The following is a 24,307-nucleotide window of genomic DNA, read 5'->3' on the forward strand; positions in this document are numbered from 1 at the left end:
ACTTATTGCGAGTCAATTTCCGCAAGTCAGTTTGAAACAAATTAACAGTGCATTGAAAGGCAAATTGGCAGCTATGAAAGTATATTTGCCAAGCTGTGGTATTTCAACAGTAAAGCACACAAAGTTTCAAAAACCTTGGTTTCAAATGACGAAAAAAATTGATGTTTTATACGCCTATGAATGATGATAGCAACTCCCCTATATGCCCCATCAAGTCGATCATTACGATAAACAAAAAAGTTTGGGCCTCTTTTGAGTTTCGATCCAGGTTTCAAATATGTTTCAGTAATAACTGTTTTGGCACCACATTTCGCTACCAGCCCTGGACTATCTTTCCTCATACCTTTCGAAAAGATCCCTGCCCAGAGTGCACTCTCTGCAATTGGAAGCATCTCACGATCCATCCATTTATTTAGTACCAGCCAGCAACCCCCTTGGGGGTTTCAAAACGCATCTCACACAGTCGTGACGCCGCCGGCGGTCCGACAGGTGATCGATTTTTCCTTTCGAGAAAGCTGCTAATTTGGTGTGAATTAATGGAACTCGAGTAGTTAAGTGGGAGCGCTGCAACCATAAAACCCTTAACTGACAATGGTGACGACACTTCACGATCTGTATCGTCTTTGATAGCCGTAGGGCTGTTACGTAATTCTTGGCAGATGGGATGCCGTTTCTTGAAATGACCGTAGACCAGATAGCGACCAACACGAAAGAATAATAAACGGTTGAAATTAATGTATAAGTGCACAGTTGCCAAAAATTGAAATCTTTAACTTCCTGCTTCTTTATTTAGAACATTGTCGCGTTCATTCTTTTGAACTTGCCGTTGACGGGTGGGAGGTGGTGATGTCATCGAATCGGATAGTCAGAGCGTTTTTAACGTATTCCACCACGCCAACGCCTTCGTTCATTGAGCTTTTCGACTCATTAATAACCGAACCCAGGAGAACCGGCTATGCCCATGTGTGAGTAGAGGTGAATATCTTGTCTGATGCGGCGCGAATATGATCGGTCAGAATAATTCCACTGCTCGGGTGGTGCAAAGACTTCGTGACATATTTTTAGCTTAAACGTGTAGTAACGACGTTGTCAAGCCATGTGCGATTGCTCAAGTACCTGCTAAATTATACACATGCGTCGTAATGCAGAAAACAGGGATGCAAGAGATATGAGTAGGCAAATTGTTGCAAACAAAAAATACGATTGAACTGGTGAGTGTGATGTCATATGGAAGGAATTGAACTGGAATGGTTGTGAGTAATGCAAAAAATGTACTTATAATAAAATATTTTTCTTGCAAATATGCGACTCTATTCATACCATTGCCTTTATATTCCATAATAAAGACAACTTATATTTAAAAAGCCAATACCCAGCTCATGTGTATTGCCGCAGGTCTGGTGGATCGTATGGTTACCTCTAAACGTTCGCACCATTAATCCCTTCCAACACACTTCCTGCAACGCTACGATGCCGAATCCACGGTCCTTCAGCTCGTCGGCGAGTATGCGTGTGCCCCGATGAAGTTGAGAAATTTACCGTTTCACGTACCGAGCTTCCAATCGCTAGTCCCTTTACGTCGCTGTGGTTTTCGCCGATTGTCCCGATTCGTATTCTCTCGTTGATTATTCGTTGCTTGATTTTTTTACGGCTGGGCCTGACACCAACCTCCTAGATTTCCGGAGGACCATTCCCCCTAAATGTTCGGAGGACCATAGTGCACAGTTTAGCTTAGAGTCCTTCTCTGGCACTCGGACAATGATCAGCCGCCCCTGACATGGGGAACAGACGCTGTTATGAGCCGCTCCTAACATGGAGTACAGACGCTCAAGGTTTGCAGAAGCAAAAGCAAAAGCAAACCCCCCTTCCCTGTCAGTATACAACCAAATTTCCCACCGGGGGTTGGTTACCCGATCTTCCATGACGTTACTCGTACCCCGGCCAGTACCACGAGGAGCCAATGGTACGCCATGCCCAGCCATATACCAACTATCAAACACTACTAGCAAAACTTTTGAAAGAATCCCACAAAAAATAATTTCTTCTTCTTCTTGTTCTTCTTCTTCTCGGCATTAACGTCCCCACTGGGGCAGAGCCAGCTACTCAGCGTCGTGTTCTAGGAATACTTCCAACTGAGAGCTTTCTGTGCTAAAGTTGCCATTTTCGCATTCGTATATCGTGTGACAGGTACGATGATACTCTATGACTCCATTACGAAAAGATCTTGGACCGACCGGGAATCGAACCTATTAAACCATTAGAAGATTGGCCGCCAAAATTATTGAGGCATAATAAAACGAAAAGACTTAAAGAATTGCATTCAGAATCATCGAAGTGATTGTGCTTCTTTTCCTCAAATGTTGTTTCTCCGAGTGCCGGTTCCCCGAATGACCTTTTTCTCCGAATGCCATTTCACCGAAAAGTGGTGCAGTTTAAATGTGTGCTATAATAGTCTTCAGTGACTGGATAGTGAACGAGAAAGAACGATAAGCAATCAAAAATTCTGTCATTCTCGGCTATACACATGTTGGTACCGAGGACGGTAAAACTCGAAAGAACCGCCAATTAAATAAAGAAGGGTACATATTAGATGACCAGTTTGTTCACCACCCTGAAATGTATGAAGTTACTTCAATAATGAGTGCTAAAAACTTTTCGGGGAAGTGGGCTAGTCGGGGAAACGGGATATTCGGGGAATTGACGTTCGGGGAAACTGGCGTTCGAGGAAACGACATTCGGGGAAAAGTAGCACAACCCATAGCAGTAACTGCAGAAATCGATTTCTCTTTTCACTGATAATTTGAGCAGATCCATGTTATCATTTGCCGCCCTTTTATCAGTCGGAAACAAAAAAATACTTAAAAAATATAGGTAGTTCCAAAGAACAGAAGGAGGAATTTATTGAAATTTGAAATCAACAGTTTTCATACCTATAATTATGGTTACATCATATTTGGGAAAAAAAAATATTAGTAAATTTGTGCTAAATATATAAAAATCTTCAGTGCAAAAATTTGTTCTATTAGCGAAACTCAAAAGAAGAATTAATATTTGAAAGCAGGGTAATTTCTGGATAAAATACTATTGACAATAACTTTCCTAATATGCTTAAATTTATTCAAGAGCGAATGATTGTTGAATTAAGTGTCATTTTGTATCAATTGACTCCAAAACAAGCCTGAAAGATTCAATAGAAACGTAAAAATGAAAAATTGAGGAATTCTTGGTTTCAGACTAATTATGCCAAACGACTATTATACCAAACGACCATTATGCCAAACGACTTTATGTCAAATGATCCTTATGCCAAACGAATTTATGCCAAACGACTTTATGCGACCTACCACCGTTTTTACAATATGCCAAAAACTTCCATGTTGCCTAAATCAAACCGTGGCAGAATGGAATGATTGTTTATATAGCATTTTGTATCACCGTTATAATGAACACGAATTTAATTTACAATGGTAACCCTCGAAAAGGTCCACAGATACATTGAAATTAACAGGATTGGTGACTGACCCATGATCCATTGTTTTGTATATGCATTTCCGTGATGCCAAAATCGAACCTTGCCAAAATCGAACGGGTCCTGTATTGCAATTAACCCCGTTCTGGGTAAATTCCTGTATAAAAATAGTGTGTATTTTATACAAACTTTACTTTAAGGCTATTTAAAGGTTTTGCTGGTAGAAAAGTATCGATATTTTGTGTTTCAGTGTTTGTTTAAAACAATAAATTTTGAAATATTTATTATCGAAAATGCTTAAATATTTTTACATAAGTTTATTCATCAAAATTGTAGCCAATATGTTGAAAGTCCATTTTGTGTTTTTTTTTTTATTTTGAACTGTTGCAGTTTTTCCGGAAATATTGATTATTCCACAAAGTCGAACTTTTGCCCCGCCTTACTCTATATCTCTCAAAAGTCGAACTCGTAGGGGAAAAGCACTAATTTTCGACCTACAAGAATTCTGTGCCAATTTTCGGATTTCCATACAAAGTAGGCCTAAATCATATGAGTGGGTCAAAAATTAGTGCTAGGTCGAAAATTGGTGCTTTTCCCCTACTCTCCGCACCGTTCTTCGCAAACAATTTCCACTAGCCGGACTTCTCAGAATCAGGTCACGACCTTCAAAGTATAAATAGTTACTAAATCGATCATCCGCGGCTGCAAAAATAAATTGTACAATTTCGCCATATGCTAGCTAGAGGAACGAACCAACAATCGAAAGTTTATTTGGTCTAGTTTGTAGCTTGTTAGTCCTGGCACCCTCAATTAGATAACGTGATTAGTTTTTAGATGAAGTGCAAACATGTGTTCCATGATTGTGTGCAATCAGCTGATAGTTTTTCAACCAAGTACTGCCGTCGATTACCTGCACTTTCGTTGGGGAACACGGTCCAGGAAATGAAGAATACGGCAAAAACATAATGTGAAGATTGCAATCGTGTGAACTGTTGGCTTAATTGCCCTATAAATTTCATTAGTTGCAGTCGTTATTTGACCACTTCTGCCTCTGGCGGCACCACTTGCTTGCTCACTTTCGCTAGTTCGCTGTAGTGTATTACACTGAACGTACACATACAGCTAATGCAATGTGACCATTCTTTCGAACCACTAATGAATGGAATCATGGAAACCATCGCCGTTGGTCAAATTTAAAGTTTCCTACAAATGAATATGCTAACATAATGCATCCTTGATCGTAATCTGAAATATGCTTCCTATACCCGATCAGAAAAGAATAACACAGTTATAACAACCATAATTTATATACACTCAATCTGTTCGGTAAAAATAACTGGGTTTTTGAACTACCGAAAAGTCAATAAACTGAAAAAGAATGTCAGAAATCTAAAAACAGAGATTTTTCACTGAAAGTTTGAAGAGAGCTTTCTTTTTATATCATATATCGATAAAAAATAAAACATGGTGAAATTTGCTTTTCAATTACACGTGGCGACAGTTTTCATTTTAATGACTTTTTCGGTAGTTCCAAAACCCAGTAAAATTTTACCGACTCCAGTAATTTAATCTAAGTGTGTAATGTGTTTGTAATTTTATCCGGAAAAATTAGAAAACCGTTCAAAATTAAGAAAACTGTCGTTCATAATATTATTATGGTGAAAAAAAAATGGGGTCGAATGGGCCATAGATGATTTGAACTAGACGTGAAATCGCAAAGATATAGAATAGACAAAACATGTTTGTATGTTTTTCAGAGGGTGACCCCAATTTTTGACGGTAGTCAAACGCAGCAACAAACGTTGAGATAAATAACGTTTTTTTTATAATATTCAGTAATTATTCTGTTATGTCTTTCTGCTCGGATAGGAGGAGCATCAAAACTCGTTCAATTTCAAGTTGCACTTTTCTATCTACAATTTGCAATGATAATTTGCACAATGCAATCGATCTTAACTCTGCAAATCCAGACCTGAAGGGATTGTTCGTGTTTCATCGCGACATTAGCATCTTGCACAATTGTATGGCATGTTAGGGTGGCGAGACACCTTCGGCAAGAAAATATGAAACCTGTCCTGCAATGCACTGTATTGAGGCTTTCTCGTCTCTAAGACGAAAGGGAAAGTCAAACGTTTGCCTCTGCGTGCGCCCAGAGAGTGAATGTTAATAAATAGGTTAGTCGACGGACCGGTTCACGTCAGACGCACCGTGGAAATCTGGTTTGCGTGGTTGCGTGGTGGTACCCACAATGCTAATGTGCCTTGCCTACACTTCTGCACGGAAGAGTTCACTGCAAATATATGCTGGGCTTGGTTAGTGTTACACTGCACCGTAGAGAGTTGGCCGAAGGAAAGTGAATAGGAAAGGTTTTACTTTTAATCAGAAAGCAATAGTTTTTCTTTAGATATAATTTAAAATTATGTTTCAAAATTAAATGATCTATGTTGATGAAATGTTCATCAACAAAACTCTGTTTGCGATAAGATCCTCGACCGGTGGGATTCGAACCCACGACCCTCAGCTTGGTCTTGCTTTAATATAGCTTTGAATAGCTTTGCGTTAACCGCTTAGGCTAGCTGGGCCTCCTCTTTTGACTACTGATGAATCAGATTTTTTTTGTTTGTTAAAAGAATAAACGTTCTAAGTTACAACATCTGTCACAGTTCTTTTGTAGTCTGTTTGCTGGTCGACTTCTCCGCGAAGAAGACAAAATGGTAGGATATTGTAATAATATTTTAAATTAAAAAGTTTCCTGCTTGTCATCTGTAGTAGATTGTAAAAAAGGTTGAATATTTTTTAAACATGCTTGAAAAAAATAGCATTTCTCCTTATGCTTCCAAAACTCAACTCATAATATTCCCATATGAACCAAACGTTGATTTGAAACTTTCAAATAGACACGTTGTTACGATGGAAGAAATTCCAATTAATTTATGATGTTAAGTATCTAGGACTGGTGCTCTATAAAATTCATCAATTTGTTTTTTGAGTGCATCCAGAGCCCAATTTGCAAATTTATGGACTGATCTCTTTCAATCAACAATGGAACACTCAATTCAATGCGAAGTATCCCAAAATCTGTCATTGACATAATCGCACACAAACTTCCGTGGATGTCATTATCCAATATATTTCGCAAACCAAACAAACAACAGGTTGACGCATTGCTTGCACTCTCAAAAGCCGGCTTTTTAAGGAAATAACCAAAACACATTATATTCAACATGTACTCACCTACCAATCAGTGTCACTCTCCGAAGTCACTGTCAAGGCTGATGTGGTTATTTACAAAGTTTGTACGTACATGCATGTATGTACATTAGGAAAATTGAGTAAATCGACAATTGAAAGAATAAAAAAACAAAAGTATGTAAACCATACGTACACCCATACAAACCGAATCATACACGACACCGAACGGGCGTAATTAAATCATCATTCTGCGGTTATATTGTGCCAGTCAGTAGAGGACGCATGTAGTCGTACAAAGTGCAGTGTGCTGCGGGGATCGATCACAGACATGCAACAATTTGTGGCGCCCCGCCGCGTCTTTCTCCGGATTTCAAGCTTCGAATTCCTACCGAACGAACGGTTGAGGGTGGTGTGGCAGTGGGTGGGAAATAAGCTTGCAGTTCCCACGCTTGACAACAGCAATAGCACTCACTACCTTCCTATACCTACTTCGCGGTGCTTCTCAGACCGTTGTTTTTAGAAAAAATCTATAGAAAAATCTTCCATTTCTCGCATAACTTATGATCTCGCCCTAAAAGCCATTGGTAACTATGTGTGTAGCTCGATGTTTCTGAGAATTTAAATGGAGTTACACGTTATTTAACAATGCTATAGTGAAGAGAGGATCATTCTCTACCTGCCAATGGTGATGGTTTCGATGCTTATCCATTTATTTGCTCAGAAACAACAAGCTACACACGTGGTTACCAATGGTTTTTTGGGCGTAATCCCAAATTATGCGAGATTTGTGCAAGTATGAAGAAAAAATATCCAAACTTTTTTGCAATCTACTACAGATGACACGTATGCCTCGCCCTTTGACGGAGAGGCCTGTTCCATCCGCAAACAAATATGTTTGACATTCTTGAGGTAGCTCAGGTAAGTCAGATATGAAAATTTGTATAATATTGTCCCCAAAATGCTGCCTTGAGGGACACCAGCTTTTAGAGAGACTTGGACTTCTTATAATTAAGCTGAAGTGTACGATTTGGCAGATAACTTTGGGTTATTCAAACAATGTATGTTGGAAACTTTAACAATTAAGCCGTCATGCCAAACACTATCGAATGCTTTTTCCATGTCTAGAAAAGCAAGAATAGCCTTCAGATTTGTTTGGAACGAACCAAATTTGTTACACGAAAAAGTTGATGAGTGGTCGAATGTCCATGTCGGAGTCCGAACTGTTGACCATCATTCGATTCAAAATTGCATTTTCAAAAAGTTTACTGATAGAGGAAAGGAAGCTGATTGGGCGATAGTAGAAGCTTCTGCAGGATCTCTGTCCGGTTTTAAAATAGGCAATTCTAAAGTCGCCCTACGATTTTTTTTATGAATTTTGCACAGACATGCAGTTTAGCCATACAAATCGTCTGATCAGCATAGATTTTTTTTTTTCTGATAATAACAATCTGGGGAGCACCGTGTTTCCCATTACAACAATATGCTGAGGTTTACCATTGTGGACTGAACTTTACCTTTGGTGTTTTAACTTGCCTCTACCGAGCAATGGCACCCGCTGGATTTCGCCGAGCGACCTTCACTTTAGCTGTGAACTTTTGAATCGCAATCGTGGCTTGTTTGAAATATTTCTACCGAAGATGTAAATAGTTTCCCCGCATGAATAAACCATAGGAGAAATGCCATCCCGTTTGGGTTTCAATTTTTGTTTGAATGCGAAAGAAGAAACGTGCCCGACATCAGCATGCTAATTCAGCTTTAACGATAATGGCTTTATGATGGTGTAAGATGATAAAATAAAATCTATTGCGATTTTATGCTTTTCTTTCGGCGATGCGACAAGGGTTGAGTTTACGACAGCGTCTTACAATTCTTACAAAAGCTGAAGGCTCATTATACTTTTCTTAAATCAATTAAATGTTACCATGATTTCGATTTTAATTTGTCTCTTTCAGCGGTGAAGAGAAGTTTTAGTGTGATTTTTCGAACATAGTAGGTTTGTTTAAGTTAGAGTTAGCTTAATTTAAGAATTTATGTTAGTTTTAATTCATCATTTGGATTGTATTATTCTGTTGATGAGAAAAGATGAGAAGGTTTTGCGCCCATTTGAGAAAGACCTCAAATGATAGCTCTACCCAAACGGGCTTTTCCCTTCTCCTAAATAAATAAATAAATAAATTAAGATTTAAGATTGATAACCTTCCTTTAGAAACCATTCAAACACTAATAACCCGTGTTAATGCATCACAAGCCAAATAAAAATGTGAGAAAAAGGCGTAAAAGACATTTCTAAGTTGTCGCAAGTGTTAAAATGATTAATTCTTTCTTTTCCATAACCTAGTAGTATTGTGAAGATACTGATTTAAGTTTACTAGTGTTTCTAAAAATATTTCTACATTTATTTCCCATAGATCTCATAAGAAAATTCCTACTGATTTTCTAGTTCTAAGCACTAGAATCATTTTGAAATTGACCCTGAAAAAATACGGAATTCGGTTATAAGACGACTTAGAAGCATTATTTTGTAATTGAAAATTTTTGTCCAAATTTGACATCAGGCACGTAAGTATTAATCATAATCATTGAGGCTCAAGAATCCATCATTCAATCATAAGCAATCATCAAAAATTAAAACCAGTTTTTTCGTCCAAATTAAAAGCAATTCTCATGGAAATCTATTTTTGAATAACGATTTTTGATAGATTTTCATGAACATTGCGAACACTCGAATGAGTCTATCTAAAAAAAACAAAGTATAAATGTTGGCCTTTCTAATGCATATCAAATTTGTTGCAACTACTTTTTGAGATATTTTAGTCTACAGACGTGAATTTTTTACAACAAAATGCTTATAACACAAAGAAAAAATGAATATTTTATCTTGGTATGTTCACAGGGTGTCTGCTACCTGGAAAAATCTGGGATCAGGGAATTTTATTCAACCTGGAAAAAACCTGGAATTCTCAGGGAATTTCGGCTATACTCAGGGAAAATATTTCGAACCAGTAATTCATGGCAGAATATGGCCTTTTTGTAACACAAAATCTCTTCAATAAACAAAACTTTCGGCTGTGCCGCTATTATAACGCTATTTGAGATGTTCAGTCATTTAATTTATAGTTATTTCTATTTATTCTCAATAAAACCCATTTAAACAAGGAAACGGGACTTAGGATTGCCAAAATGGTATAGGCAAGTACGATTCCCAGTACCAGTTGGATTCCTTTCAAAAGCATATCAAATAAATAATGTTGTAGAAAAAGATTAAAGATTACAACAGGTTCGTAAAATAGTATATTTTCAAGTTAGCAGGTCACTTTTTAAAGGCTTGGTTATGTTTGGTTATGGTCTCTAACAAAATTTTAATCAACATGGTCTATAAAGTCACTTTTTTGCCATAACCCTCTCTTTCCAATATTAGCTCCAGAGCTCCAGATGCAGAGAATACTAGAATATTATTCTTCACACATCAGATTAATCCAAAAGTCAACTGTTTGAATAGTAAAACTATTGATAAATAATCAATTAACTATTGTAAAACAACCAAAAAAATTTAAACTGGTTTTGAGAAATAAACTATTTGAAACATTGCTTGTTCAATTAATTTTTTATAAAAACGCTTTTTCATGAAGAAATAGTCAATCAAATTTGTGGGAAAGATAGGGTTGCACTGAGTTCTGGTGCAATATTTTACAGGCATTAGAAAAACCTTTAGAGACTATTACGTAACTATTTCTCCAGATTCCTTCTGGAATACTTTCAATCACTCCACCAGGGATGCCACCAGCAAATTTCAATAGATGCTCAGAGGGATTTCTTTAGAATTTGGTCCAGAATGTTCTAGAGCACTCCTACGTAATTTTCACAGAGATTACTCTGAAGAAAAAAAATCTCAGTATTTCCGCCAGATGTTTTTCCACTGATTCTTTCACCGTTTTCTCTAAGTGTTACTGTTAGGATTCTTCCCACAGGTCCAACAGAAGTTTTTCTCCAAATATCTTAAATCTTAAAAAGTTTTCGAAAAAAAATCGATATTTTTACAAGAAATCCCAGAATCCAGGCTTTTTTTAAAGGATTCTTTCAAAAATCACCCATATTAACTCTCTGGAATTGTTAAATACTTCCTTAAGGCATTATTCGATGCAATTTATTATAAACTTTTCCAAGAATACCTCGATAAATTACATCTGGGATTCCTTCTTAAGTTCCTCTAATTTCTCCAGCATTTCATCAAAATACTATTGCTTTGAACAACTTCACTAACATTTTTCAAATTCAATATCCAAATCTCCATGGATTCTTCTAAAGTTCATTCAAGGTTCCACGCCAGTTTTTGCTCTGATCATTTATAGATATTGTTCATGGATTCTGTCTGAATTTGTTCAAAAAGGCAAGAACATTATTTTTTTTTATTATCTTAGCAATTTATCAATAATATCATCAAGAATCCAGGAGTTCCAAATATCCTCATAGGAATTTATCATTCATCAGTGTCATCAGAAATTACACTAGGATATTCTTTAGAAATTACTAGCGGATTTTTCAGAATTTTCCATAAACAAGCCTCTGAAAATTTTTCTTCGCATTTCCATGAAGAAAACCCAGGATGAATAACTGAAAAAAATCTTCAAAGCTTCGAAAATCCCAAGGAAGATATTTTTTTTCAAAAAAATTGGAGTAAGTCCTTGTAAAATAAATGAAAGAATCAATGGATAAATTTCCGGGGAACTTGGGACTTCCTTGAAAAATGGCTGAAACGATTTTTGGAGCAATTCATGATGGAATCATCGAAGTAGTTTCTTCACCATGATAAATAACCAACAGATATGATCTTTTGAGCTAACAAATAATGATTTTTTGAGTTAAAACCATGGCTCGTATAAAAAAAACTGTAGGAAACCATCCGTGGTAGATGTAGGAGTGTAGTTTTAATGGAATAGCCTGGTTCTTCGTAGAAACAAATCAGATTGAATTTTTGAAACTATCTAAACGATTCTTCAAAGAAGTACATAACAAGTACGTCAAAATCACAAAACAAACTCTTGAAGAGGTCTTCGGGGTAATATATGAAAGAAATTCACAGTGAAACGATCAGTACTTAATACTTGTCATAATTTTACGAGTAAGGCTTAAAAATAATCTTAATATCTGTTCAAATGAGGAATCAAATTATCATGTCGTGATTCATGTTAGGTGTATTTTTGTATTCATAATTCATTGTTTTTTTGGTGTATGTTTTTTTTTCAGGTAAGAGTTCTTATTTCTAAAGTTATCAGTCACTATTTGCCCTGTTTCCCCCATTATGTCATCTAGGAAAAAAATATAAAACTCCAGAGAAATATTCTGGGTGTCGCGGGATGAGAGCATGAGCATGAGCATAAATGACCTTACAATTCGTAGTTGCTACTCCATGATTGACCAGAGCAATCGAAGTTGCACAGGGATTTAGTGAATGGGGCTTGGGATTATCTAACCATTCTTCAATGTGCACAAATCGAGAGCTCAAACTTCAGAAGTCAATAATGGCGCCGGCCACGTCCTTACGGTCATCGGAGAAGGGAAGGAATGTTAGTTAGACAACCATTGGTTTTAGAGACCGAAGAATCTTCTGCATCTCCATAGTTGTCATGGAAAGGATATTGGGTTAGTGGGATAAGGTAAGGATCTGGGAGTCATCTTTAGTTGATGATGCGATCCTTGATATATTCACGCCTGACCGGATTCGCGATAATATTCGATAAATGAATTGTATGCCGAATAAGTGTTCATCGTTCGCCCTCGCAAGAGCAAGCAACGCGACAAAAGGATCAAACACTACTAACCTATTCTGGGTGTCGCGGGATGTCCATAAATCTGAATTCCATTTTAAGGGGAAGTTTATCTTTTCTTTTAGTTCAAATAGAATATTTTTGCATATCTCATTTTGATGACTAAAGACACTTTCAGAGCATTTTATAAACATTATTGTTTTCGTAGAAATTGAATAATAAACACCAGATTTCTCTAAATTTCTCGTATGTTGTTTACGCATTTAGAACAAACAGAAAAAACAAATATTTTTTATTGAAGTGAGTACAACTTTGAAATCTATCGTTAGATTTTTTTGTTAAAATTTTTCGAAGCCAAACTACCTATCCTTGAAAATAAACTTCCTAAATTTGACCATCTATGTATTTTGGAGATTTTCCTAAACCTGGAATTATTTTTTGAAATCTGGAAAAACCTGGAAATATCAGGGAATTTCATTTCTGTAAATGAGTAGACACCCTGGTTCAGCAAAGTTTATTATTTTGAAAAAATATGCAGTAATTTTCATGGCTTACAATGTTCTAGCATACATTGTAAGCCATGAAAATTACTGCGAAAAAAGTTAAGTGAATATTTGTACTTTTGAGGTGTTTTTTGTATGAAAATCGCTATAAATCCTTTATTGCAATAGATAGAGGTAAAGAATTTTTTTTCATTCAGTATTTCCAACAAATTTGTCGAAGACACTAATTGCTTTTATCGACAAACAGAGAAAATAAAAATTGTATCTTATTTATGAGAATATTAATCTAAAATTTCTTAAATCCAAAAGTTGCCGCTTAACAACTTAACTTTGCCGAACATAGTATATAGCAATATTTTCAGCCTTTGACACTGAAAAAGCATAAATGCTTGGAAACAATTTTAGGCCCAAAAGGCAAAAGTTCGAATCAGCGGGGCAAAAGTTCGACCCATGTATAAACGAAAAAAATTACAAATTGCGCCAAATCCACATATTATCTTCAAACTTAGTGAAATTCGGCGGATGGTGCGAAAAAAATCACATTTTTTTCATGTTCACCTAGTTTTGCGTAAAACTGCTATTTTTGAGGAAATTTTTGATGAAAATTTCATGTGTTTATCTGTAAACATAAGCTTATGGCTGGTATAAAGTATGTCTGTAAAACTGTTATTACTAAAAATGGGTAAATATTTCGACTTAAGTTTGTTCAGAACAATGATAGTCATATTGGCTATGTCGAAGGTTCACTGTGTGGTATTTATTTCTTTTCATTTGCTATTATCTTATAGAAATTTTGATTATACCACTAAGGTCGAACTTTTGCCCCACCTTATTGTATTCCGCTTCCCTCGCTCATCGCATACCAGATCAGAACCAAGGAGAAGAATCATTCACTCTTCTCCAATAGCCCGCGGCCGAGCGTCTGTAAGTCAATCCACCAGATAGAAATCTTAATATCAACTTGAAGGAACCGTACGACATGCCAAGTCCTGCACTTGTGGTGACTAAATCACAATACACACAAAATACCAATATCATTCAGTTAGTAATTCAAAATTATGGAGGAATCGTCTAATTAGTATCATGTTTGTTCTCAAAAGCTTTTAGAGTTCAATGGGAAGGTGCTCAAAAAATGTGAATAATGTGCTTTACTTATATGCGAGAACTTTAAAAATACGATGAAGTCTGTGAGCTACGCTAGATTTACATAGTTGGTAAAAGGTTTTCCTGTCTGAATTCTAAAATTCCTACCTTTATACTTTGAATGAACTCCAAGGAATATAAATATTGTATTCTCCCAAAATAATCTGTAAAACAGAGGAAATACTTAAATTCGTATGTAAAAGAGTCAATCGCTCATATACAAAATAATTTGTTTTTCTTGAAAATGCTTCGATAACAAGCTGTCCTCAACTGTAGTTTCCACGAACGCCGGTGGTCCGAATATCCTAGTTCTCTGAAAAGTAAAGAACTTCTAAAAAGAACACGATTTTTTTCCTTGACATGTTGGAAAACGAAGTGCAATTAAAAACATAATAATTTGACCTATTTTAATCAAAAATGTCTGGAACAATAAAGTAAAGTGGGGCAAAATTTCGAGTGGGGCAAGAGTTTCTTTTTAAGATATCTAGCTCAATTCAAAACAAAACTTATAAATGTCATTGTGGTTCGAATGCTATTCAAGTAAGAGTCTTTCAATCCAAATATCATAAAAATCGATTGATATTTGGAAAAGTTATGTCTATTTGTTGTTTTTCGACGTGAATATTGTAATTTTTGGTCGTTGCATGAAACCAATTGAAGATAAAATCTTTTTCAATATTTTATGTAAGGGCGTTTCTAGGCCTATCATAAGGATGCTTTGAGGTGTATTAGTTTTTGCATAAATGCTTGGAGACTATTTTTGGCCCATAGTGGGTCAAAAGTTCGACCCATGTATAAACTCATGGAAATATTTGCAAATTGCCTAAAATCCACATATCATCTTCAAATTTAGCAAAATTTGTCTGATCGTGCGAAAAATGTCACCAAAATTTTACATTTCCACTTAGTTTTGCGAAAAACTTCTATTTTTGAGTATATTACAATTAACCCTGATTTGGGCAATTTTAATTTACGGCTAGTGTATAGTATGCCTGTCATAAAAGTTTCGATATTTTATGTTTTAGCCAGTGAACTTTTGCCCCACACTAGATTCGAACTTTTGCCCTATCCGGTGGGTTCGTTCGTTTAAGACAATCAATTTTGAAATTGTTATAACTAAAAATGAGTAAATATTTTGACACAAGTTTGTTCAGCAAAATTATAGCCAATATGTTGCAGATTCACTGCATGGTATTTTTTTTTTTGTTTCAACTACTTCTGTTTTTCTGGAAACTTTGATTATACCACTAAGGTCAAACTTTTGCCCCATCTTACTCTATAAATTGAAAAAAAAATCCATCAATTAAGGATTATTAGAAATTGGCAATTTCAAAATCTATATTATTTTATTTTTGAAAAGAAGTTGCACACTAGTTTCTCGATTTTATCAGTGTCCGTTTTAATATCGCTTCATTATATCACTCTCGATTTTAGCACGGTTGTCTGTTCGATTTTGTCATACCACAATAATGGTATAGATCTTAGTTCATACATACATCATCACAGATCATAATTCATACATTTTTCATTGAACAATACAAAAAAAAACAACATATATCTATTTGACCAATCTGTTATGAGCTTTTAATTTTATTCGCTCTATTTCTACAACGTAAAGTTCAAATTTTGATAAACATTATATGGCAGAAAAATACATTTTCATTATACAGTCAAACCTCCATGAGTCGATATTGAAGGGACCATCGACTCATGGAAATATCGAGTCATGGAACAGCTTTTCTTTGAAAAGCAGTTTGAAGGGACCATCATAATAATCATGATTTTCTGTTTGTAGTATGGTTGTAGTATGGTTCCATGAGTCGATATCGAGTATTGAAACATCGACTCATGGATGTATCACGCTTCGATATATCACGCGAAAAATTTTTGGATCTGTAATATAATCGAGAAATTACTGTACTTCAAAAGCATCAGCCTCTTAAAAAATCATGTCATTTTTGGAGCAACAATTTTCCAGATATCATTCAAGGGGTAAAATTTTTAGGTTTAAATTACGTCCTGACGGAAGTACTAATACAGTCTTTATATGAAAAATAACCTACGCCTTCATTAAGTTTCTTATTTAGTCCCCAATTCATAGTAATAGCACAATAGAGAAAAACATACGTTATTTTCGGAAGACCTCTCAAAGCACAATGAAAATTATTAAAATAGGAAACACTGCTGTAATAAAATCGAATTTGTTTTCCATGTATTATTTTCATAATATGTTATTCTGAAATTAACGATAGGAATACTTGAAGTTACAAATTGCTGTATATTGGTAGATATGCGAACATGTTTTGAAAAGTAAGAGATTTTTCAATAGAACGACCATGAAGAGTAAAATGTATGCTTTAGAATGCGAACTTACGATTTAACTCTCTTTTATACAAATATAAAACCAATTTTGAACACGATTTTAGTTTACCTTTTGGATGGGAGTAAATGGATGGTATTTCTGTCCATTTGGCCATAAATTTATAAATTACTAAAGTGACTTAGTGTCAAAGATTGGTGTAATATAATTGGTGGTTTTACTGCTCTACCTTCAGTAGATTAGTGAAGGATACCAACATACAATTCATAAAAATGAGGATTTTTGTTCTGCGAAAAATTATGTTTAACTTTGATGAACAACTTTTTTAGGAGTTTATGGAAAAACTCATTTGTTCTTCAACCAAAAGAGGCGTGCATTTTGCTGGGCAGTGCTTAGTAAAAGCCCAAGCATTCGTGTTTTTGTTTTGTGTCAGAGCAATTGTTTGCATGAAAAGCAAAAGTGATGTTTTTTTGTCTCCAAAAGTTTATTTTTTTGTCTCCACAGTGATTTCTTTCTCCGTTAATCTGTATGCGTTACGTTAAGCTAATATTGGATTGTGGCTGCTCAGTCTAGGATGAAGGATCAATTGGTGAGCTCGTTTCATGTTTTTATTTCAAATCTGTAAAATATGTATGCCTGCACATTTTATCGTTACAACAACGGTGGACCATATTCACGTCAAAATTTTTCAACAAACTATGTATGGTTTGTCACTATGAGTGTCGGCATGATTTCTTATTCATAAATTATATGTGTTTTACTTGTTTTACTTTCTACACTCCTTTCCTTTGACCTTTATTTTTGTAATGATATGGTTCGACACTATAAGTGCAAAAAGTTCACTTTATTCAACAAATTTTGAATAGTTCGTCACTGTAAGTGTCGGCTTAAGAGTGTTCTGTAATGTTCCAGCCAACTGAGTTTTTTTTTCATATGAGTTGAATATGACAACACATTTCATAATGGAAATTTCCTTGACTTCCCTGGGTATCGCACTTGCCACACGATATACGAATGCGGAAATATCAACTTTGGCAGTGTTAATTCTCTGGTAATAACTGTGGAAGTGCTCATCGAACACTAAGCTGAGAAGCAGGCTCTGTCCCAGTGGGGATGTAATGCCAAGAAGAATAAAAAGGATATGTTTCGTCGAAATGATCTTAATGTGTTTACTCGACTACATAGGGGTATCATCTGGTCCCATAGAGGTTCATGATCTATGACCTACATAACATCGTCGACTTGTTTTATCCTTGCTCCTTTGATTTTTTTTATCACATTTTAGAAAACGATTTTTGAAGCGTAATCTATTAACACATTTACTTCAAAATTTGATTTAGACGTTGTCGCAATCATAACGACATGATGTATAATTTAATTAATTTTGTCGAAGGAATCCTCAAAAGAATGTATAGTGCAAAGAAAAGAACGTAGACATTCATCGTCTGGTCCGACATCGCTATTGCAATGCAGTGCACCCAACTGCTTAACGAGAATGACCACCTTAAAGTGTCTCATAATAACACGCCCAGCCGTCAATAAAACGATGCTTCACAATTCGTCTTTTCACTTGTCGGGTGCATTCCCACAATGAGAAGCTGCCCGGCTTCATTATAACCGTCGTCATTCCCCTGGCTGACAAGAGTCAAGAGTCGAATGAAATGTGCCTGGTCGGGTGCGTATCTCGGTAGCAAAATCACGATTTATCGCCCTCGTTCTTCCTAGGAAGCATAAATCCGTGCAATTACGCCAACCCCAAAACCTTGCCAAAATCGCAATCTCGCCGCAATAAATATCCTACGAGGCTATTATTTTTTATCCATCGCTTCATCTTCATAGATCCATCATATTAATCTTTCTTCTCTCTCTGTTGACTGTTCCTTATTCTAGCTCTTACAAAATCTCGGCAAAGTGGACCGAACCGCAGACGAAATATTCGACGAGCACCTGAACAACTTCACCAGACAGCAGAACAGTGCCACCAGACTGCAGAAAGAGTTCAACAACTACATCCGATGTGTGCGAGGTGAGTTCTAGAATGATGTACTAATGTCGCTCGTAACTGAAGATCTATGTTTGTTCACAGCCGTCCAAACCGCGTCCAAGAGCCTTATGGAAGCCATCAACGAAGTATACGAAGGCCAGTGGACCGGATCGGAAGCCCTGTACGCTCAGACCAACACCGTCGAGGTGCTATTCCAGGATTTCTCGCACAAACTCGGTGACCAAGTGCTGATACCACTCAACACCTACACTTCCCAGTTTCCAGAGATGAGGGTAAATTGGAAGCGATTGTAATACGATAAGGTCTCCGATACTAAACGGTTGTGTTGAATTTTTATTTTAGAAAAAGATCGACAAACGAGGTCGCAAACTGGTGGACTACGACAGCCAGAGGCACTCCTTCCAGAGCCTGCAAGCCAATGCTGCCAAGCGCAAGGATGATGTTAAGGTACGATATTCGTGACAAACAGTCAACACCAAAATAAAATGTCCACTTGTTTGTAATTACGCAAATAACAGGGTTGGTAGCCGTTTTTTTTTAGATATTTGGTGACTATTTTAGAGCAAGTCTCTATTTTAAATGGAAAGTCACTCAAGTCTCTTTTTTATCAAAATAGTCTCTAAGGTCACTTTTTTTTCGTTTTTCGCCTTGTAAATGAATCCCGGTATGAAGTACTAAAGGCTCCAGAGATACCTTCAAATATTCTTAGGCGAACATTTCACAGGTTCTGCAGGATTTTTTTTTAAACCCCTCGAAGATTCCTAGAAAATCCTTAGAAAAATTCCTGCAGGTGTCTCTGAATGAATACCCGTGGAAATCTCTGGACGAATTCCTGAAGAAATCTCTGGAACAATTTTTGAAGGAACCCAGATTTTTCTGGAGCAATTCTTGGAAAACCTCCTGGGTAAATCTCTGGACAAACCCCTGTCCCTGGAGAAGTAGGAATCCATGATTACCTGGGTAAATTGTTGAATGAATCAATGAAGTTTATCTGGGCTAATTGATGAAGGGATTTTTGAAAGATTACCGGGGTAAATTGCTGAAGAAATTCCTGGAGAATCCCTGGAAGAATCACTACAAGATTATGCGGGAGGAATTCCTGGAGAAATCCCTGCAGAGATATTTCTGGATAATCCTTGAAGGAATCCATGAGATATATCTGGAGAAATCCATGAAGAAATTTTCCTAGAGAAATCTAGGTTATTGCCTTATGTAATCCCTAAAGAAATTGTAAGAGTATTTTCTGATAAAATGCATGGAGGGAGATTCCATTGAATAATTTTCTAGGAGAATTCTAGAAAGGAATCCGCGGAGGAATATTTAGTAGGTCAGAGCGAATCGCCGAAGAAATTTCTAAGGGAATCCCTGGAGGTCAGTAGGCAAGAACGAAATTTCCGAGGGAATCCCTGGAAGATTACCTGGAAAATTCCTTGGAGTAATTCACTTAGCGATTTTCCAGGAAGTATTCCTGGAGGAATCCCTTGAAAAATCGTGGAATAATTTCTTGTAGAATCCATGGAGGAATTCCTGGTTGAATCCCTGGAGAATTTCCTTATGGAATTTCTGGAGTGATCCCTGGGGGAATCCATGAGTCTCTGAAGAGGACTACCTGGGAATTCATGTATCCTTGAAGAAATCCATGGAAGGAATTCTGATGAAATACCTGGAGTAATCCTTGAAGAGATTGTCCTAGTGTAACCCCTAGTGGAGAAAGACTCACATGGAGACATATCTGGAAGGATCCCTATAGAGTTTTTTTTTCTGGATAATCCTTGTAGAAGTCTCTGGAGGAATCTCTAAAAGAATATCAGGGTAAATCGCTTGAAGAGTCCCTGGAATAATATCTGGAGGAATCTTTGGAGAAATTGCTGGAGGAATCCCAGTAAAAAAATATATTTGAGGAATCTTTGAAGAATTTCCTGTAGAAACTCCTTGCGAAGGTTCTAGAAAACTCCATGTAATGATTTTTCTGCTGAAATCCCTGCATGAACTCCTGGCAGAAGTTCTAAAGGAATTGCTGAAGGTAAAAGTTCTGGTGATATCCCTATAGGAATTAACGAATTTTAACGAAAGATTTTCCCGTTGCTACACACAGTTTTCAACAATTTGCTTGATTTTAAGCAAGTGAGCAGTTTATTTTGACGGTGACTGTCTAAATCCTATATAAATCGTGGTACTAAGGTTTCTCCCATATTTTCCAGGTCACAAAGGGCCGAGAACAGCTGGAGGAAGCGAAACGCACCTACGAGGTGCTAAACAGCGAACTGCACGACGAACTGCCAGCCCTGTTCGACTCGAGAATACTGTTCCTGGTGACGAACTTGCAAACCCTGTTCGCCTCCGAGCAGCAGTTCCACAGCGAAACGGCCAAAGTGTACGCCGAACTGGAAGCGATCGTCGACAAGCTGGCCACCGAGTCGCAGCGGGGCTCGTACACGCTCAAGAAGATCACCGGTAAGTGATGGATATGGGATGGGGAAGGAACTGTCTGCGAATGGAGGCGCGTGGTGTTTTACTGATACAAAGGAAATTTAAGGTGTTCGCTTGCAACCATGCGTCTCCATAAATTGTTCGTAAGAATAACACATAGCATCCTTTTGCATTCACCTCCTTTTCAACAGTTGGCTTTGCAATCAAAGGAATTGCCTCACTCCACGAATTACGTTGGAAGTTTAGTCATTCCTTTTTCCCCTCAGAATAAACAATGTTCGCATCTTCGGTGCCATGCTTGCCGCGTTTAAATTTTTCATCATCGGTCTCCTTCGGTACTCCTTGCGTGCCGATCTAGAGCTAAGGAGGGCGAAGAACGTAAGTTTTGCAATAAACGTTCATGTTTACCGACCGACACGACCGTTGCATATTATTTTCTCATTTCCTTGAGAAAGCATCCGTTCGGCATTTTTATCGCGCTCATCCTAATGGCAGTCGGTGTTGCATTTTTAAAGTATTTTGACCCGACCTCAGAGTAAACAAGTGAAAATAAAATGGGTGAATTATTATTGCTACTTTTGAAGCGAGTAACATTTTTCCTGGAGTCACTTTAAGGCATTTTTCGGGAATTTGCCGCAAAATTTATACAACTTTTCTCTCAGAACGCCCTCAGTCATTCCTCAAGATAAGGAGTTTGATAAACTCAACCCCCAATAATTCGTATTAGTTTTTCCAAGTATTCCTTTTTGAATTCATCCAGGGATTCTTCCAGTAATTACCCACGAGTTTTTATACGTTATTCCCTAGAAATGTCTCCAAGAGGTATTTTTGGAATCCCTCCAGAAAATTTTGTACAAGGATTCCTTAAGAATTTCATCAAAACTGTGATCTTATGAATTATTTGTTTTATTTACTTCAGCACTTTTTTTAAAGATATACACAACAGCTTGCTCAAAATATGTTCCTGGGATTCTTCAAGACTCAACCCAGCAGTTTTCCTGGAAATTATCCGGGAAAAGAATATATGATATTTTTCAAAAAATTACACTGAAAACATGGCTAATTTTACAGCTCAATTTCAAATCTATTGAAAATCATTGAAACAGTAATTCAAATCACCGTGCAAAAGTATGGAGTCAGGAGGATAGAGTTTCCTCCAGGGATTTATCTAAAAACTCATTCAGGAATTCCTACGTGAGTTTTCCCAAAAGTTTGACAAAAACAGTTTTGATTGACTTTGACAATGTTTCAGGAAATTTGCGGGTTAGAAGTTTAATGAAGTCCTCCAACCATGGGTAATGGTCAACTAAGCTTGTAATAACAAGAAAATCTCGAATATGATTTACAAAAAGGGATGTTATTCAACAAAATAATTGATTGGGCAATTTATCAATTAAGTATCGATATTATTGAGTAACGAAATGAACTAAAATTCAATCAAACGTAACTAATTCATTCGTTAAACTGTGTACTCATCCAAGTGTTTTCCATTTCCCTCCTTTTTCGTCTCACGATTTTTTTTAGCTAACTCCACTCCGTCCAGCCCACCACAGTCCCCAGTGAAAGCGAACTTGTCGATTGTAAATAACATCACCAACGGATCTGCCAATGCCAACGGACGTAAGTACCACCACCCTCTACAGTAAAATTCACATCGGTGTCCTTTTTTGTTATCATGCTTCGAGGCGCGCAGAGAACCAGATCTTTATTTACTTTGATAGCCCGCTTCCATAGATTTGTGTTAGGAATCGGTAAATTCGTTTACTTTGCGCATATTCACATGGTTTGGCATGATAATTACCATATCATTTGGCGATAATATTCGTTCGCGGAGGACATGTACGCTTTTCACATCATTGACATTGATAAGGGTAATTTGTTAGGAAAATCAATTCAGGGCATCTGATTGTCCGATATTTTGGAATGATCAATGGCAAATATGTGAATTATTTTCGTCCGCTTGTTCAATCAGCATAAATTTCGCTTGGAAGTTAGATTACAGGTGCTTGATTATTGTGATAAGAAAGACTGGTTACTCGTTATCAGTTCGTATTTTATGTGATCGGAAAATATGAGTCGCAAAAAGCTTGACGCCCTTGATGGCGCAGCAGGCAATCTATAATCTTAAGGTCGTGAGTTCGATCCTCACTCGGGGTTTTTTTTATTGTTGCATCACATTCCATCCTGATCTACCGTCTATCGTTTCTGTTATCAAATCTTTCTCAATCTGTTCCCTTTCCGCTTGCTTTGTAAATGTCTTTTCCAAATTGGCTGCTTTTGCACAGTTTTGATGGGTTTTATTTATAGTTAATAGTGTTTACTATAGTGTATTCTATGTAAATAATTATGCTAATAGACAGCTGAACTTTTAAGATGCTTCTGGTACGCTTTGTAAATAGAAACGAGGAAACAAAATCTATTGATCTCCAAAAATTTCAAGCGAAAATTAATTTATTAATTGCTTTTAAGCCGCTTGAAAGAAATTAAATACCAGCAAGCCATCAGAAGCATGTGTGTGACATTACTTTTGTGTTTTCTCTCTCTTCTTTTTGTGTGTACTTACAGCCACATCCACTTCGCCATCAATCTCGCCAAGTCCAGAGCAGCATCACAGCCTGGAAGATACGGAACCATCCTATCAGAACACGGAAGTCGTGAAATCTACCAGTGCTGCTTTGCGATCATCTACCACAACACCCACCACCATTGCTAACAACAGCAACAATACTGATACTACATCGCAGCAAGCCACAGCGGTTGCTAAAACGCCTGAGCCGCCTACTACTACTACTACCACCACCACAACCAAGAGCGATGAAAAAGTAACCACAAATGGTACGGATCATAACCACCATGATCTCCATCCAAGCAGCCAAACGCAAAATAACACGCCCGACGCTGCCGCAGCCGATTCCACAAGTTCTAGTCCTGTCCCACCGGCATCGCCACCGCCTGCTGTTGACCCTCAGCCTAAATCGCCGCCATCACCATCACCCACAACAACGCCTACTACTGCTGGCGCTGCCGTTTCGCAATCAAGTAATACTAATGTAAATAAGCTAAACCCTAGTCTCGGCTACATGAACACTACTAACGCCTACCATCAACATCACTATAACAATCATCTACAGAATCACCACCTCCAGCATCATTCAGTAATCCCATCATCTCACCACCCACACATCCACCATAATCAACTAAATTCCATCGCCGGCATTCATCATCCTTCGAACGCGATCGGTCCTTCGTCCCTTCCTTCGAACTGCTCAACGGAACTTCAGCGGCCCCCCGTTGACGCCCAACATATCTACAGCAATGTCCCTAACAACAATACCACCAGCATCGACAGTAGCCATAACCAGATGAATAGCATTAACAATAACGTTAACAGCCATTGTTCCATGATCGGTACTAGCATTACTCACACCAACAATAATAGCAAACTGGAAGAGCTCTATGATATCCCAGTGGGTAAGTGAG

At 37.1% G+C, this 24,307-nt stretch overlaps 1 protein-coding gene across 5 annotated transcripts in view; it reads left to right on the forward strand.

Annotated features, from left to right (window-relative positions):
• Positions 1-24,307, forward strand: part of LOC5573460 (amphiphysin) — a 188,828-nt gene that overhangs the window by 150,982 nt on the left and 13,539 nt on the right. The window contains exons 2-8 of one of the 5 annotated variants that reach the window (XM_021841492.1): positions 18,283-18,418; positions 18,479-18,669; positions 18,740-18,844; positions 20,599-20,851; positions 22,352-22,447; positions 23,393-23,877; positions 23,959-24,298. In XM_021841492.1, coding sequence (XP_021697184.1) covers positions 18,283-18,418; positions 18,479-18,669; positions 18,740-18,844; positions 20,599-20,851; positions 22,352-22,447; positions 23,393-23,877; positions 23,959-24,298 — 1,606 coding nt within the window. The remainder of the gene's footprint in view (positions 1-18,282; positions 18,419-18,478; positions 18,670-18,739; positions 18,845-20,598; positions 20,852-22,351; positions 22,448-23,392; positions 23,878-23,958; positions 24,299-24,307) is intronic. The other 4 variants (XR_002499774.1, XM_021841493.1, XM_021841494.1 and 1 more) reach the window with 4 other exon arrangements.

Source organism: Aedes aegypti, chromosome 2 (assembly GCF_002204515.2).
Source record: "Aedes aegypti strain LVP_AGWG chromosome 2, AaegL5.0 Primary Assembly, whole genome shotgun sequence".
In the NCBI taxonomy this organism is placed as follows: Eukaryota; Metazoa; Arthropoda; class Insecta; order Diptera; family Culicidae; genus Aedes; species Aedes aegypti.